The 16,243-nt window shown below is 38.3% G+C and overlaps 1 protein-coding gene across 1 annotated transcript; it reads right to left on the bottom strand.

The window, feature by feature from the left end:
• Nucleotides 1–3,261: 3,261 nt before the first annotated feature.
• On the bottom strand, nt 3,262–16,230 carry IFT57 (intraflagellar transport 57). The gene is made up of 10 exons (XM_017731813.1): nt 14,824–16,230; nt 13,566–13,684; nt 12,570–12,660; nt 10,584–10,652; nt 9,919–10,041; nt 7,777–7,848; nt 7,051–7,182; nt 6,077–6,139; nt 4,241–4,307; nt 3,262–3,704 (listed from the first exon to the last, which is right to left on the bottom strand). The coding sequence occupies exons 1-10, from the start codon at nt 14,941–14,943 to the stop codon at nt 3,526–3,528; spliced, it is 1,035 nt and encodes a 344-aa protein (XP_017587302.1). The 5' UTR covers nt 14,944–16,230; the 3' UTR covers nt 3,262–3,525.
• Between the last annotated feature and the right edge of the window lie 13 nt (nt 16,231–16,243).

Here is a 16,243-nt window from a genome sequence, read left to right as displayed (position 1 = left end):
CCCGGGAGGGGCTGTGCGCATGCGCGTGCAGCTGCCCCGCGGGCACACTGCAGCATTGACCGCGCCGCATCACCCGACTCCTTCTTTCTTTAATTAACATTTGTCAAACTTGGAGAGAAGCCCAGGCTGCAAAATTTGGATGCAAAATTCAAAGAGCACAGAAGCTGGAAATGTTCACACACAGGCTCTTCGTTTATGCCTAGTTTTTTTATAGGTCATGCACAGATGACTTAATTGCTCTTACTGTAACTTACAATTAGCAACACAGTAATTTTTTTGTATGTCGTAGTGCACAGTAGAGCTGTACTTCCAAAAAAAGTGGCAAAGTTTAATAGTAGGTGGACATTTGTTTTCACTTTCAAGAAAAAATTTCCCCTGAAGTTCGTCTCTTTTGGGTGGGTGAAGAGGGCAAGGCCTTTAACGCCACCAGCAGACAGGAGTGAGAATATTTTGACCAGATCTGGGAGTTGTTTGTAACAGTGGTTTCTCAAACTCACGTGAACTCATTCAGCTTCCTGCACAGCACTCAGCAATGCAAGTTCAAATTATTAACTTCTCGGCATATGATAACTCTTGCAATTTCAGCGTTAGTCACCAACTCTATAGAAGGTTATCTGTGAGAGAAATTGATTAAAAGGTAAGAAACCCAGCCCTTTGCACTTTTTATCAGCACAGCAATTCATGTTATCTGATGACATTAGAAGAGAATGGGGATAGGGTATGATATCTATTAATGTAAGAAGGTAATGCATGTAATCACTCTTGGATATCCTAAATAGCCTGTAAACAGCACCTCTAATAGAGTACCTAAGCACTGAGGCTATTTCCAGTTCCCAGCAGGGCACTTACATCCTAGCCTAGACATAAGACAGGGAAATAAGACATTGGGTCATGTTATGGGTATTTCAGACCTCAAGAAACCCTAAGAAGTAATATGCTGCAAGTGGTCCTTTCCTGGAACTTTGAGTACATGCAAGAGAGCGAGCTGGCTACTGATGAGCCTTCCTCAACAACATATTTCCAAGAGCCAAGTGTCAACTCTTCCCGGGGCCACATACAAGACTGAACTATTGTAGTCCTCACAGCAAGGACAAGACCATGGCGTCTCTAACCAAAGTGAGCAAATGAATCTCCTTCCTTCTCTCTCTGCATGATTTCTTGGTCTGTTTACAGCCAGCTTCTACTTGGCTTCTAGGTGACATGTGACAGTGACACCTTGCCTCCATGCTGATGTTCCAGAGAACTGAAGAAGTCAAAGAGACCTTGGAAGAGGACAGCCATATACAAAAGTTAACTCTTGTGAATAATCCTTCTTTCCTAAATCCTCTCCAGAAGAAAAGAGACCCTTTTACCAAGCAGCTTTATGTGCATCCTGAGGGACATCTTTATTTTGTTGGTCTTCCGTTCTGACGCTGCATTATGAGCAGCGCAGGAAGTAATGTGAACCAAGTGATTTAATTTTAATGTGGCTTCTGCTTCCTGCACTGATTCAGCAGTGGAATAATTACACAGATCTTTGCTTTTCCAGAAGGGCCTTTCAGGCTGCTTGTGACAGGCCTCACTGCTCTCCTCTGCTTTTAAGGAAGGTGCTGTGGCCACTTGCCAGATCAGTAGGGCTGCTTTCAAAGCAGGGTCAAGTGCTTTTACTGTCTCAAGGAGCAAATGCCACTCTTTGCCAGATGACAAAGGCCATGTATCACTCCTGAGATAACAACAGAAGTGTTCTACTTAAATGAAGGCAGTTTCAGACAGTCCCGTTAAAAATAATGTAGATCAATTCCAGATACTTAGCACGCTATTTTAGAATTACTTTGGCACAAAGGAGGCTTTTTTTCCAGAGAGTCTTGTCACATTAGAGGGTTTTTGGCCATGCTTGTCTTAACAGATTCACTTCTAATAGAATAAGAGGCTCAGTTCATAAGGAAAGGTTTTTGATTAATCATGTTTGTTATATTAGCATGAAGGAGGAGTTTCTGAGGAAAGCATTTACATAAATAGCATTTACACAACGCAACATTGCAATCCAAAAGCGTCAGTGAGCTGCTTTGCAGGCAATGCAAAAGGGAGTTGCTTTATCTTAAGCTGAAGTAAAGCCACTGTTAAAGTAAATATGCAGTAGCAACAGCACCTAACAAAGGGAACATGAATAATAACTTTTCTAATTTCAGCTGAATGTGGGAGGATATAGGTAGGCAGCAAAAGGAGTTGGAAACCGATTTCCAGCATGATTCATAGAGATTTTCAGCAGTTGCTTGCACAGGTAAATTGTAATAGTTGACATTTACAGATAGCTTTTCACTTATTAAAATCCAATGGGTTTAGGGCTTTTTCTTTTTGGCAAATGAAATACTGAAGCACAACAAACTTACACTGGCTCATAGTACTGACTGTGTCAAGTATCTTGACTTTCAGACACAGAACTGATCCACTGATTCTGCAAAATACTGCTCACCTTTAAGTGAGAGAAGTTAATTGTCAGATGAATGGAATAGCCTACAGAGGGTTAGGTGAGGATTTTAATGCCACTGGAATTGTACCAATATTGTTCATGGCTCATGATCAACCAGAACCAAAAGGATATACTAGTACTCTAATAAGGTTATTTCTTTGCTCCATACTTCATTACCACTAACATCTAGAATCCCTCCCTACCTACACATTTACTAAGACAAAGCAAGCTCCCCTGTTGCCATTACATTCCCAACCCCTTCCTCCTACATTTTTCTTCTCATTCTGTATTACTCAACTAGATTTGGCAACATATTTCCCTCACAGAAATCAAAAGTGGGTGTTCTGACACAAGAACAGAAAATCAGAATAATCCAAATTATGTCCACAGAGCTCTACTAAATACTATATATGAAAGCAGTATTTGACCCAATGCTAATATAAAGTGACTCTGAAACAGTGATGGCACATGGAAAAAAATTAGAAAGCCAAGAGTAATTTCCAAACAATACTTTTCACCTTCTTTGGTCTTATACAGATTTTGATACTGTTGCTACTGTTAGAGGAGTCTTGAAGCCGGTATCAGTTTTGACCCAGCCTGTTAGAAAGGGTAATGCTGTATTATTTCAATGTCATCAATTAAATAATTTATACTAAATGTATGTAAGTGGCGATAACAGACATTTTACCTTCCTTTCAAGTCTTTTGCAAGCAATTTCCTTTCAGCACTGCTAAGTATCAAGATTACAGGCTGTCAGCATCATTCTATAGACTTTCACACTACATTACATTCTCCAAAGAAATAGAGACATCTTCAGTAACAAGAATTTATTAGTATATTTGGAAGAGATATGCAGTAAATTTTTACAGCACAAAACTAAACATGACTCCCTCTTAAGTCTAAAGTGTGCACATTACTTCTTAAAAACATGCATCTTTTAACAAGCATCTTCTTAAAAAGGAAAAGGAAAAATAACATCCTCCTCCCCCAATAACAAAAAAAAAACCTCTGAACTCACAAAAAAGCAAATGGTAGAAAACTGCATTTTGGGCAAACCAAGTCAGGTCCAACCGATTTTAATAGGCACCTACTGTGGCTTCTGGAATCGCTGTTGCGTGCATATCTCTAGTCATATTGGATTTCTCTTTCAGCTTTGACTGGAGCAATGTGTGTTCCATCACACCAATCTGTATGTCCATCTGAATGGTTTCTTGCCTCAATTTTGTTAAGGCCTGTTTAATCTTCACTAGAGGAGCTGTCCAAAAAAGCATAAACAGTACAACTCTGTCAGCCACCTAATACAAAAGCATTGTTTGCTGTAATTCACTCCTTAAAATTGAAGAGTTGAATGAACAAAAGGGTGTTCTACTCTAAAGACGTGATTGTACTGATACATCATTTTTAATATGCAAAACACTTTAAAGACAGAAATAGGCAATGACAATTTTGCTGTCTTCTTGACATCTAACAGCTTCATAAAAATGTGCATCAACATTAAGACAGGTTTTTCAATGATGTGTTTTGCTCAGCTGAAAGCCTTATCCCCATACCTGGCTTGAGGTTTGGTAGAGAACTGAAGACGCCTTGAGCAGGGGATCATCCTACCTGTGAAAAGCTATTAAAATGTTTTGTGCCCTACACTTTGTTTCTACTCCCTCCCTTCCCACTAATATGATGCTGCTGCATTGTTTTGCTTCTTGTAATTGCTCTTATTCTTACTTTAATGAAGCACATATTATGAAACTGTCACCAAGAAAAAGGGTGTGTTGTCTGAAACAAAAACATACTTACCACCATCAGTCATACTGCTTCCTTTCTCTTCTGTTTCCTGCTTTACTTTCTCTAATGCTTCTGTAATCTTAAAATAGATATTTTTTTCTTAATGAAACCAGATGAATATCAAGTTAGAAAAAAGCCTCTGCTGAATAACTGCTTTAGTTAAAAAAAATTAACTAATCCACCTTACTTGTTTATATAAAGAGGAACAATTTTTCAAACATTCAGAAAATTATAATTTAACAAAATTAATGTCATAAAAAATTACAGAAAAAGAGTAAAAATTTGACCAAACAACATGCTGTTACTGCAAATCTGTGCATCCCCAATAAAAACAACAACGCAAGTATTTCAGTGTGATGCTGGATGAAAGAACATAGGAACCAATGTCCCTGAAGATCGAGATTCACCAAATAACCATGCCCACCTGCCCCTCTGGAAGCATCAGGACTTCAGCATGTTGCACTGGAAACCTGAGAAACAGCACTGCAGCAAAAGAAGGTGCAGCAGTCCAGCCTGCTGCCACTGGCACAGGTATGTAAAATGCATGTATGAAGAACAAAAGTGCATTTCAGCACTGTCTAGCAACCAGTTTGCTGTGGTAGACAATGAAAAAAAGCAAATACATGATTCTAAAGTACAGCTGAGGTAATATGCCAGTATTCTTGTCTATAGTATGAAAACAGCCCTTCATTAAGGCTTCAATAAGCCTTTTCAGTAACAAAAAGGAACCATTGCTGAATTGTTACTGCATACCTGCAGTGATAATGGTATTGCCAAGTGGGCTGAGGTCTGACTGCACAACTGAAAACAGATCAGTACTGACATCCAATGTGTCTGGTTTATCTCAGACATTCACCACTGCATCTACATAGTTTGAAGGATGCTAGCTAGTAACATATTCACCATTACTAACCAGTCCATCAGCTTCCAATGCACACTCTGTAAATCTGAAGTCATCACAAAACACTTTTTCAAACTTACTTCCTTGAGAGTGAAATAGAAAGAAGCTCTGATTCTGCAGAATTCATGCACTCAGAAATCTTTGCTAGAAAACTCCCATTAAACTGCTGTATTACCTACTGTACCTAGCTGTACTGGGTGATCACTGTAGGTCCTTTCCAACTCAACTATTCTATTCTGGTCTAAAACATCTCAAATTTGTTCTGTAATTTCCAACACATTCTTATTGTGTGATCTATTTTATGCAATTATTCCAGAGACTTTTTTGCCTAATAAATAAAGTTGGTTTCTAAAACCCAAAAAGAGACATTTTAAAAAAAATTATGTGAACAAAGCATTGAAGTATTTGGAAATCAGGCCTTAATTCTATATGAAATGCCATGAAACACTCAACATGTGGAGGCAGTTAGGAGACAGGAGATGTTTATTTAAATTTGTCAGAGCACTGATATAAAGGAAAAAGAAAACCCATAACAGAAAACCAGATTTAGGTAATAAGATAATTTGATGTATGGAAAAAAATTACTATTTGGCCAAATATTGCTTTTAAGTGCCTGGAAGATAAAAATTTCAAATTGTTAATTTCAACTAAAAATAAGAGTTAAGTTTTTCTTCTTCCAAAGAATTTATGGGCATGATTTATTAATCCTCCATAATTCTAGGACACAGATAGCAAAATAAAGAACATTTACCTTCATTTACAAACTGAGCTCACATTTCATCAGTTAAAAATCAATGGCAGCCCTTAAAATTTAGGGACTGGACTGGATCATCTCCCCCAAACAAAGATTAAACTTTAACATGAGAACAAATCAGAAAGAACTGGGTTCATTAAACTGCAACCACTAAATGCCAACTCTCTGAAGACTGTTTTAAAATGTGTTTTACCTCAGAAAGCACTCTAACCCTTTCAGTTACTCCTCCACTTCCCTCCTGGTACTTCTCTTTAGCCTGGAAAGAAACATGTCTTTGCTGTAATGACAGAGTTGAAGAGATGTATGCAGATAGCTCAGAGAAAACTTCAAGACTTGTTCTCAGATGTTCCAATTCCAGAAACTCTTCTGCAAAGCCCCAGTGAGGTTTACAAATGAGGACAGGCTTGAAACATCAGCCTCTGTAATGACTATCATTCAAAAATGTAAAGCAGTTTTCAAAATTTTAATAGACCAAATACACACTTGATAAGAATTATGCATTCTAATCAGTTACATAAGGAAATAAACATGAAGAAAATCTGCCATAATGCTGAAAGGATTGAATACTGGAATCCAGAATAATACTTCATCAACAGTAAATTACTGTCTTGAAGATACTTTAACAACAATGCAAACAGAAGGTGCAGAGGTCAAATTCTGTTAGTCTTATTGTCAGCATGGCCACAACCAGGAGGGCTTACCAAAAGGCAGACTAAAATGCCTCCTAAACAGGGGATCAAAAAGCTTCTCAGCACTCTATTGGCATAAAAAGTAAATGAAGCAAAGAAGTAATCAGAGTGCTTTGTGCACGTTAGCACCAGTACTCAATCTAAGGGATAAATGTTGGACCGAAACTGTAGTTTTTCCACTCCTGACAAATGTGAACTTCTGGGAAAGCAGAACTAGCAATTTACTAGCTGCTCAAGACTGGCAACAGCTATACATAATACTCAGGCAAAAACCATCTATTTTCCCCTGTAGAACAGTTGAAAAAAAAATTGCTAGTTTAGCTTAGGAAGAATATAATTTGACAGCCAATCAACATTTCCTCTGCTTTATATCCAACAGCAGAATTCATAGATAACTCACTCCATGTTGTCTTTGTGTCTACCCTCATTTAACAGCAAGCTAATACTGGGGAAGGCAACAACAAAAGATCAGCAATACCTCACTCAGCAAGGCTTGTGCTGAACGGTATTCTTGAACCAAGTGCTCCAACTGATTGTTGATGTACTTTTCCCTGCTATTGATTTTTTCCAGTGTTCTGCTGATTTCATTATGGAGTTTGTCAAGGTAACCCTAGAAAATCACATTCTGTGGGTTGACAGTACACAGACAGTATGCAAAGAGTATCAAAATGGTGTTGTAGTTAAGAAAGGCTATGGAAGTCTACAGCAAGAGAGAAGAATAGAATGGAAATGCTGTGTTTAGCCAACAAAAAATTATTCCCAATGTGTTCTGGTTTGCCCACCTCCAAAACACGTATTTCAGTCTTTACTGCTTCATTGCTCTCCCCTCCTCAATTAATTACAAATGTCAATGTCAGTAAGTTACTCTAGCAACAGTATTTGAGAGTATTTTGGGGTTTTTAACAGCACTTTCAGATGGTATTATTCTATTTTGTCCTCTGTAGTCAGGATGTACTTATGGTAACGCATTCATTACTGGAGCCTGACAGCCCTGTTAATCCTCACACATACAATGCTTTCCCACAAAGTATTTTGCCACTAGCATTGTCCCTAATGATTATTATCATATCTTTGCTTTTTAATTTTACAGCAATAGCACAAATAAAATGAAGAAAAAAAAGACCAGTTTAGTTCTTAACACATATGAAATAAAAAATAAAAATTCTGACAGATTAGTAAAATATTCTGTACATACAAGACATACCCTAGTTTCTTTCAAAGAAGAATCAATTCCATCCTTGTGCTGATGCATTTGATCTACGTGAATCCTCCAATCCTAAAAAAGACATCACAAATTAAAACATAGGTAAGTGCAACTTCTATCTTTTTGAGGCTACTCTACAACGGTGGGTATGCAAAGCAGGGTCAGATCTCTTATACTACTGCCATGTATCATCCTGCCACTGCCATGTTCATAGCCAGGGGCACTGGCTCAATGTGACACGATTTCTAAATCTCCTAAATGTCACACGTGACACTCGGATCCATAAACGAACACTGACATCCTCACTGATACCGTATCATCTATGCTTTTTAGAGTCTGATCTTCATGGAACTATTTCTGCTAGAAACCACTCTGTGCACAAATACTAAAAATATTGATTGTAGCTGCACTAGCTCAGCTTATTCTTAGACAAAATGAGTGCTTTGGATGCTGAACACCTACCAGTTCTGGACTATCCATTCTTTCCTTTCTATTTTAGTCCTCACTGTTACCAGAAGAATGGAAAGAAATGAAAGAGGCAGAAATACCAAAACTTGGTTTTGATAATGGGATTCAATTAGAAGGGGGAAAAATTATTTCCAACTTCTAGATCATAGGGAACCTACATGGACTCAGGGATAGGGGCTGAGGAAAGGTGCTGTGAATTGGCACTGCACACCAGGTAATGAGCCAGTAGAGAAAATGTGCTTCCGCTGTGTTTCAGGTTTGCAGGAGACTTGTGGTCTGGTGACAATTGTTCACAATTTGCCAAACTTCAGAGTTTTAATAAAAACAACACACAACCCACCCCCATCTCTGTCCAGGACTTTACAATAAGTTGTAATTTCTAATGCCATTGATTAAATCATTAACACTCTCCTGGTAATATGCTTACATGCACAGCTTAGGAAACAGAGTATGATGTTTTCTGGTAGAATGGAAAAAGGTCAAACACTTCTCTCCAATTATTTCTGAAAGCACAGAAGCTAGAAAAAGAATAATCCTCTTTTCATGTTCATTTTGACATATTCCTTAAGGCCAAGAGATGGTGCATTAAGCTGGAAGCTAGTAAACCTCAGATCCTACAGTGGCTTTAATTTTTCATGTATGTCTTTATTAAGTTTTAATTTGTCCCTGTGAGACTCAAGCATCATGTTCTGTGCAACAGATGGGCTTGCTGAGGATCACAGCAGAGTGGGTCGAACCAGGCAATTCTTCACACAGTAGAATGCAATATGGTGTAAGACAGGCAAGCAGACAGTTGAGGGTTTCCCCTATTTTTGGCAAGATAATTACCTTTCATTGTATTCATGTGTATGTATTGTACTGATGTATCAGTGCTGCAGATTGCTCCAACCCCCCAACCAGCTGGGTCACTGCAAATGAACAATTTCAATACTGCACTGATCTGTATGTGCTACACAAGCTCCTATAAAGAATGCTTATGGCAATGCCAGGAGCGGCTCCTAGGTTTGGACTTGCCAAAGACAGATGCCTACTTCTAAGCTGCTCACTCTAGACTCCTTGAAATAGACTGTGGAGAGAAATACACAGATCTAAGACATGATGAATTTCATCCTGAGACAGTTTTCTGGATATGGTGAACAAAATCAGTCGAAAAAGTGCTCACTTCTTTTCACTAAACATAAGGAGAGTTCAGGATGACTAGATCAGGGTACAGACCTACTTGATTGTCATGTAAAGTTCAGCAAGAGGAATTCCATACAATCAGCCTTTCATGTGGTTTAAAAATGGAACAGTTGAAAGGTAAGATCATCAGCTCTCCTCCAGCAAGATGTTTTAATAGTTAAACTCAGTTAAACTGAGGGTATAATTTTTTAGAAGTGTGAATACACTGGAAATGTCAGAGGATTGAAAACAATCTCCACTGAATAAATATACAGAAATAAGGTGCCTTGTAAGCAGCAGGAAAAAAAAATACTGAAAAAACACCTTACTGAAAATTATTGCTTCTAGGGTCAAAGTAAGTGACAAAGGTTCAGACAAGATAGCACTGGAGAGCCTATTACTCACAAGTCTTGGCATGACAAAAAACAAAAACAGCAAACAGAAAGTAAACAGCATTGACTGAAATCACATTTTAATCACCATGTGCACACGGGCAAATCCATTCTTCCATACCTTATTGTCAGTCCTGACTGTGACTTTCAGCTGTGGAAGCACACGTTCCACTTCCAGATTCCACTCTGCTGCATCTGTTGTGGACTGTAAAATCTCTTCTTGCTTTGCAGTGTCATTCATGTTCTGTGTAAAAATCCCAAAGTTTATCCACAAAATATCATTGTTATGCACAGTGAGAACTGTTAGAAATCACTATAACGGCTTACACTGTTAATATTAGAAAAATATTTATATCCAGAATGATACAGATGTAACAGATTTCTTTAATAGCTTTCATTGAATTCATAAAGATTTGGAATTAAATTAAATGTATCTTCTCATCATACTTAAAACTGAAGAGAATTGAATGTATATGATAAGAAATTATAATACATTTCAGAAATGGTGTATGTATGTGGGATTAAAACATATTCATGACACTAATACCATGTTTCTCTAGAAGTCTCTGCAAAAAATTTCTTGCAAATGTTCCCAGTAGCCCTTCAGTGATATCAGTTTAGAAACTGGCTGCATGTTGTTCTTTCAAAATAAACTGATTCATTTCAGATGGGGTGTTTTTTCAAGTGAAGACTATACAAGGATTTTTAGACTTAAATCCAACAGACACAAATTACTGCTAAAGATGTAAAAATCTTGCAAGAGAGGACTGATGGGTAACAACTTACTGATCTGTACGTTTGCGCCTTTAAAACATTCAGGTCAATATAATTTTCTTCACTGTCTGACTCTTCTTCCTTAAGAGAAGTTGCAAAGTAAGATTGTGCAATACTTACTGAAGTATTTCTCCATAATTTTATTTTGCAGGAGCACAAACCAAGGAGTATTAAGTTCCATACTTCTGAACAAAACAAGACATGGAGAATTCATGATATGGAGCTTATGAAGAGACATAATACCTGGGACAAGCTGAAAGATCAAAGCTATTCCCACATTTCCTTCAGACAGCCACAGTATTTCAAAAATCTACCGACCAACCAAACCCAAACTCTAAGCCTAAGGCCTCTGACATCAAATGGCCCATTATCAGTAGTTGTATGGTAACTGATTTTTTGTGTTTCTTAAAGCTTTACTTTAAAAATAAAACCACATCAAAACAAAAACCAAACCACAACCAGACCTCAACACAGCTTTCAAGATGTTGTTTGCACTGAAGATTTGGGAGTTGCAGAATGATGCCACATCTTAAGTGCAGAATAACACAACTGAAATTGAGGCAATTGATTTTTTTCTTGCCCATGAGACCACACACTCTGCTCACATATTTATAGAGTTCTCTGTTACAGTCTCAAAATTCCCTTCTTCTGTGACTATGATCAGCTGAGAGCCCATCACCCATAAGTAAAGATGCTTTCTCCGTGCATTAGCCTTCATTCTGTATTTCATCTGCCATTTTATCACCCATACACTTCACCCTTATTACACCTTGTCCCCCTCTTGACTATCTTTTCCACCAAAGCGAAATTTCATCATCCACCTCCTTTCTACACAAATCACAAAAGCTGCAATAACACAGGTCTTAGGGAAGACTGCTTCAAGACTCAGTGAAAATCTTGGAGTTTATTTCTCTTTCCTCTACTTTACCCAGTTTTTAACTAACAGGGACCACTATTTTCTTCTGGCATGTTTGACCCCAAGTTCCCTGAATACTTGCAAGAAATTAGGACTAGATTGAGACTATCTTTTGCTAAATGGACAATACATATTTATGCAGCACTTAAAAGAACATACCACCAGAACAAGAAGACTGGTTATCAGAACTGAGAAACCAAACTGTGCAGATTTCCTTGCACACCCAGCCTCACTGCCTACTGCTGGCCACCTAGTACAGGCTACCTGATTCCCCAAGATTTACAGGACACGGCTTGTCTCTGTCAGCCTCATTATTTTTATTCAGAAGAATCAAAATCAAAGAACATCATTATTAACATTTAACTGCTGGAAATACTGCTAAATTCAATTATATATACAGCTAATATCAATATACTGGCAGCAACAATGGACTGGGCAAAAAAAATTACATTGGCATGTAATTAATCCCTGTAGAACCACTAGGGGCTCTAAAAAGCGAGTATCCTTTTGGTATAAACTGCCTGATAATGAAATACCTAGTAAGAGAATAACACCTCAGTGGTTTTATTAACACACGTACATTCCAAAGAGCTAGTAGAACACATTAGTTGTGAAAATCATGGCCTAGGACAATACCTGAGAGCAAACCCAGAGGTTCTTTGAAGGATTTCAACTGTGCTTTAGTTAACTGTTTCATCCCCCACTTCCCAATTTAAGCAGCTTAGACCTTAACAGGATACAGAAGAGACAGCTGACTGTTTTCCTTTTTTGAACCTTTAGTTTAACAACAAGAGCTTGTATCAATAGAAAAGAAACAATTTTGAATCCCTGTGTTTTAAATGCATGGTTAGATTCCACTGTACCTAAGAACACATGCTCTATCTTGAAGAGTTAATCTTATCTGAAAAGCAACAAAAAACTCTACAGAGAATCTGACAATGCAGAAATGGAGTCCCAGGAAAAAACTTGAACAGCTAATAGAAAAGACTTCTTAAACAAAGCCAAAAAAAATGAACAGTGAATAAAAATTTCCTCATAATTGACCAATACTAATATAATCAAAACCAATCAAATAAACCTACTGCAACATCCTCTTCCAGTTTATTAAGTGTCAATTCTGCATCATCTTCTGTTATTTCTTCTTCTTCTGGCTCTTCTGTTGGATATGCTGGCCTGAAATTTAATTCAAAGAACAGCAGAACTTTTAAATACAATAAATTGTAAATACCTCTGCAAACAAAACATTCCATGAGAAGAATGGATGATGTGGAATATACCTAGTCAGCAATTAGTGTTTCACAACTTAAGTACACACAGCCTTTAAAGTCTCGTTCATCTTGGACAGTCTTAAAAGTAAAGGCTATTTACTATGCCAAGCAGTACAGTACAATCACACTACAAAGACACTAGGAAGTAAATTTTGGGTTTTTTCTCTCTTGGTCTAAGCTCTTAAAATTCAAGTGCAAGTCACCGCAGGCTTATTTTCAATTTACAGTGGAATTTGTGTACTAGACAGAAGTAACAGTAAAATATTTCCAAGGTAGAAATTACTTTGCTATATCCGTTTCAAAACCCATCAGAGGGAAAGAATGAAATAAAGAACATTTTCAAAGACATCTTCATATACTTGAGATTATCTGTCATCTAATTGGTCCTAAAATTTCCTTCAGATTAAATAAAATTCCTGTAGTCTCCTTGTAACATGATCATACCATGAGTAACTCCAGGAATTTATTACTGATTGACCGAACCTAAAAGGACATTAAACGCTTCAACTCAAATGTCAGATTAACAAGGAGCTATGCGTAGGGAAATAACAAAAAAAAGGTCATCAATTAAACCTTAATTATCCAAGTCTATAATGGTCCAAACTCAGCCTTGCTGGTAATGGGCCAGTTGTGTGAAATTGCATTAGGAATTAATTGGTCTCCATGCTTCAAGCCTAGCTGAATTTTCCATCTCATGAAACGTCAAGTAAAACATTTTTAGTCATTCCTATGTTTTGTTTTACCGTTACAACTTACATCTGTTTGCAGGAAAACAATGCATAAGGGAGGATGCTTAGAAGTGTACCGTACCTTTTCCAGCTAAACCCAGTGTGTTTCAAGGCTTCTTCAGCTAAACAATCAAGAACATAGCACACTTGTTCTCCACAACCTGTCTTTAATTTTGAGGGAGGAAAATCCACAGGCCTTCCCTAAAATAAAGAGATAGGCTGTTTACTAATGGCCTAACAACCCAAATTTCCTCATGGGAGCTAAGTTTTTGTACAGTAAAACCAAAGTGTCCCTTGTGTATGAAGACTTTATTAATGCCAATTCACATTTTCTCCTATGCAGTTCCAGTCAGGCAACAGAAGGAAAACCAGATGAAGCCAAGGAACAGATGCAGCATAGAAATTTTAAGCACGTGGTAAGAGAATGCTCCCAGGGAGCAGAAGAGTCAGAAGCCACAAGGGAGCTGGATGGTCAAGCACACGAGTGACAAAGCTGGCAAGGTAAGAACAGCTATAGAGAAACTCAAGCATTGAGACTTAACTACCAACTTTTCAACAGTGCCCTGTTTGCTCCAGAGTTTATAAAATATTTTAATTTATTGCTGTCATGCAGAATAAACAGAGTAGTTTGTTACAGTTTAACTCCTTTAGAGAACAGTGTTCCTAACATCATTCACAGCTGCACCACAGTATAATCTTCCATAAGATCATACATCTTGTCAGTTGATATAGTCTCCTGACCTTTGGGGGTTTGGTTTTTTCTTTTTTTTTTTTAATTAAAAAAAAAAAAATTCCAATAGTTCCTGGCAGTTTATACAACCTTTAACTCCTTAACAACAAAAAACAACCACCCCCCAAAAAAACAGAAAAAAAAAAGAGAGAGAGGAAAAAAGAAAAAAATAGAAAAAAAGAAGACAACATGAACACTATTCTAAACCACCTCCTACACTATGAATTACATCATTGACTTTGGAAGGAGCAGGATCACAAACACTGTGTAAACTTTCCAGGTAAAATCTCTGTAAATTATGCTAGTATAAATGAACAGTATATGTGCCACTACAAAAGGTAAGCCTCATTTAATCCATTTTACAGCCTGTAGAACAAAACTAACTGGAATAATTTATAAGACCATTTTTGTAGTGCTAAAAAAATTAGCAAGTAAGTGCAGCCTATGTAGACTTCCAACTAAGTAACATAGTACAAACTTCTAGCTAGGAAAAGTCTGTCCAGTCCTTGGGGCCATACCCAACAGGAGAGCAGCGTGTGATTGCTGTTATTTCTGGAGGGAATGCAGGTGTTTGCGATAGGCTTGGGAAAAGAGCCCGTGTGACACTCACAAAGGATCGAAGTTCTGAGAGCACGTTTGAAATCACTGCATTGGGGTCATCGTACTCCTGTGGCTGCTCGAAGGGACGTCCTGCTTTGGTGATCAGCCACGCAGAGAGTGTGCAGAACATGAAGAACTGCTCACCAGGGTTGGTGGGCAGGGCAAAGTAGTGCCTGTTTAAAAAGGGGACAAATGGTACATATATTGAGCTTCTGGAGCTCTTACAACATTACAGGTAAGCACGGGCTACAGAGCACTTTCTTTACCCGATTTTCTCAGTGAGCAACTCACCTCAACTAAATTCAGGACGTCTAGTTTCATACAAAACCACAGCAGACCAAGTTTTGACACCCAGTTCACAGCTTTGAGTAAGTTATTAGTCAACATGAGACTTGGCTGCCAAGTTCCCCAAACTACCTCTCCTTCACACTTTCCTCAAGGAAGACAAGAAGATGGTGTTCATACATCTGCAAATTCAGCTCAGATCAGGAGCATGTTTTGAAGTGATCCTTCCAACTGTCCTTACCTACTGTGCCTTGGGTTGCTTTGGAGAGCAACTAATACAATCCAGATCTGCTCTGGATCATACCAAATTCAAATATGTGGTCCTAACAAGAATTCAGTCCATAAAACCAGACCACAGTCAGTTATTCCCCCCAAAGTATAAATTACATGCACACTGGATACTGGGAACCAAATGCTTTCCTTCACAGACACAGCTACTCGCTACGGTACACAAAGGCTTGCCGCCCCGCTTCAAACATTCCAATGGTTCAACAGCAGGCTAGAGCCAACTTACAGCCACTGTGCTCATCCTCGAGCCTTCTTCCCAAAAACGGAGTGACTTGGACTCCCTTACCAAACTGTTGCTTATAAGAAGCTTAATTCTGTGACACTCTACTGTGGAGCCTGGCTGAAAGTGACAGATGGATTTAAAAGTTATTTGGGCAGGTGGATTTTGGGAGCACATTGGTCCTGTTTCCCAGGCTTCCTGTCTCCCATTATAATTTTAAAAAAAGATATAAAAGACATTACATATGAAACAAATATGTACTGGATATGAAACCGCAGGCTTAACAGCAGGTCCAACACCCTTTTTGTAAAGGGTCAAAGGGTTACAAAAAATACATACTCCCCAAACAGCTATTCTCAATTCAAGAAACTTAAGAGTTATTTAGAATAACTAAGAAATTAGGCAGAACTATTTTCGGCAGAATAGGTAGAATTGTTTTTTGCACAGGTACCCTGGCATGCAGATATCCAGTACCTGCCGGCGGCAGGGAAGGTCAAGGGACTATTTACTTATCACATCTCGGCCTTTCGCGGGGCCTCGCGTTTTCAAAGCTTTCAGATCACACGCTTTGCAGCTGGCCGGTTTTCCCTTGAGCCAGGCATCCTGCCATGCGGGCCCTGCCTTCCCTCGCCAGGCT

The sequence above is a fragment of the Corvus brachyrhynchos genome, unplaced genomic scaffold (assembly GCF_000691975.1).
Source record: "Corvus brachyrhynchos isolate BGI_N302 unplaced genomic scaffold, ASM69197v1 scaffold3, whole genome shotgun sequence".
NCBI classification, from domain to species: Eukaryota; Metazoa; Chordata; class Aves; order Passeriformes; family Corvidae; genus Corvus; species Corvus brachyrhynchos.
Note: the sequence above shows the minus strand (reverse complement) of the source record. Positions and strands in the feature narration are given on the sequence as shown.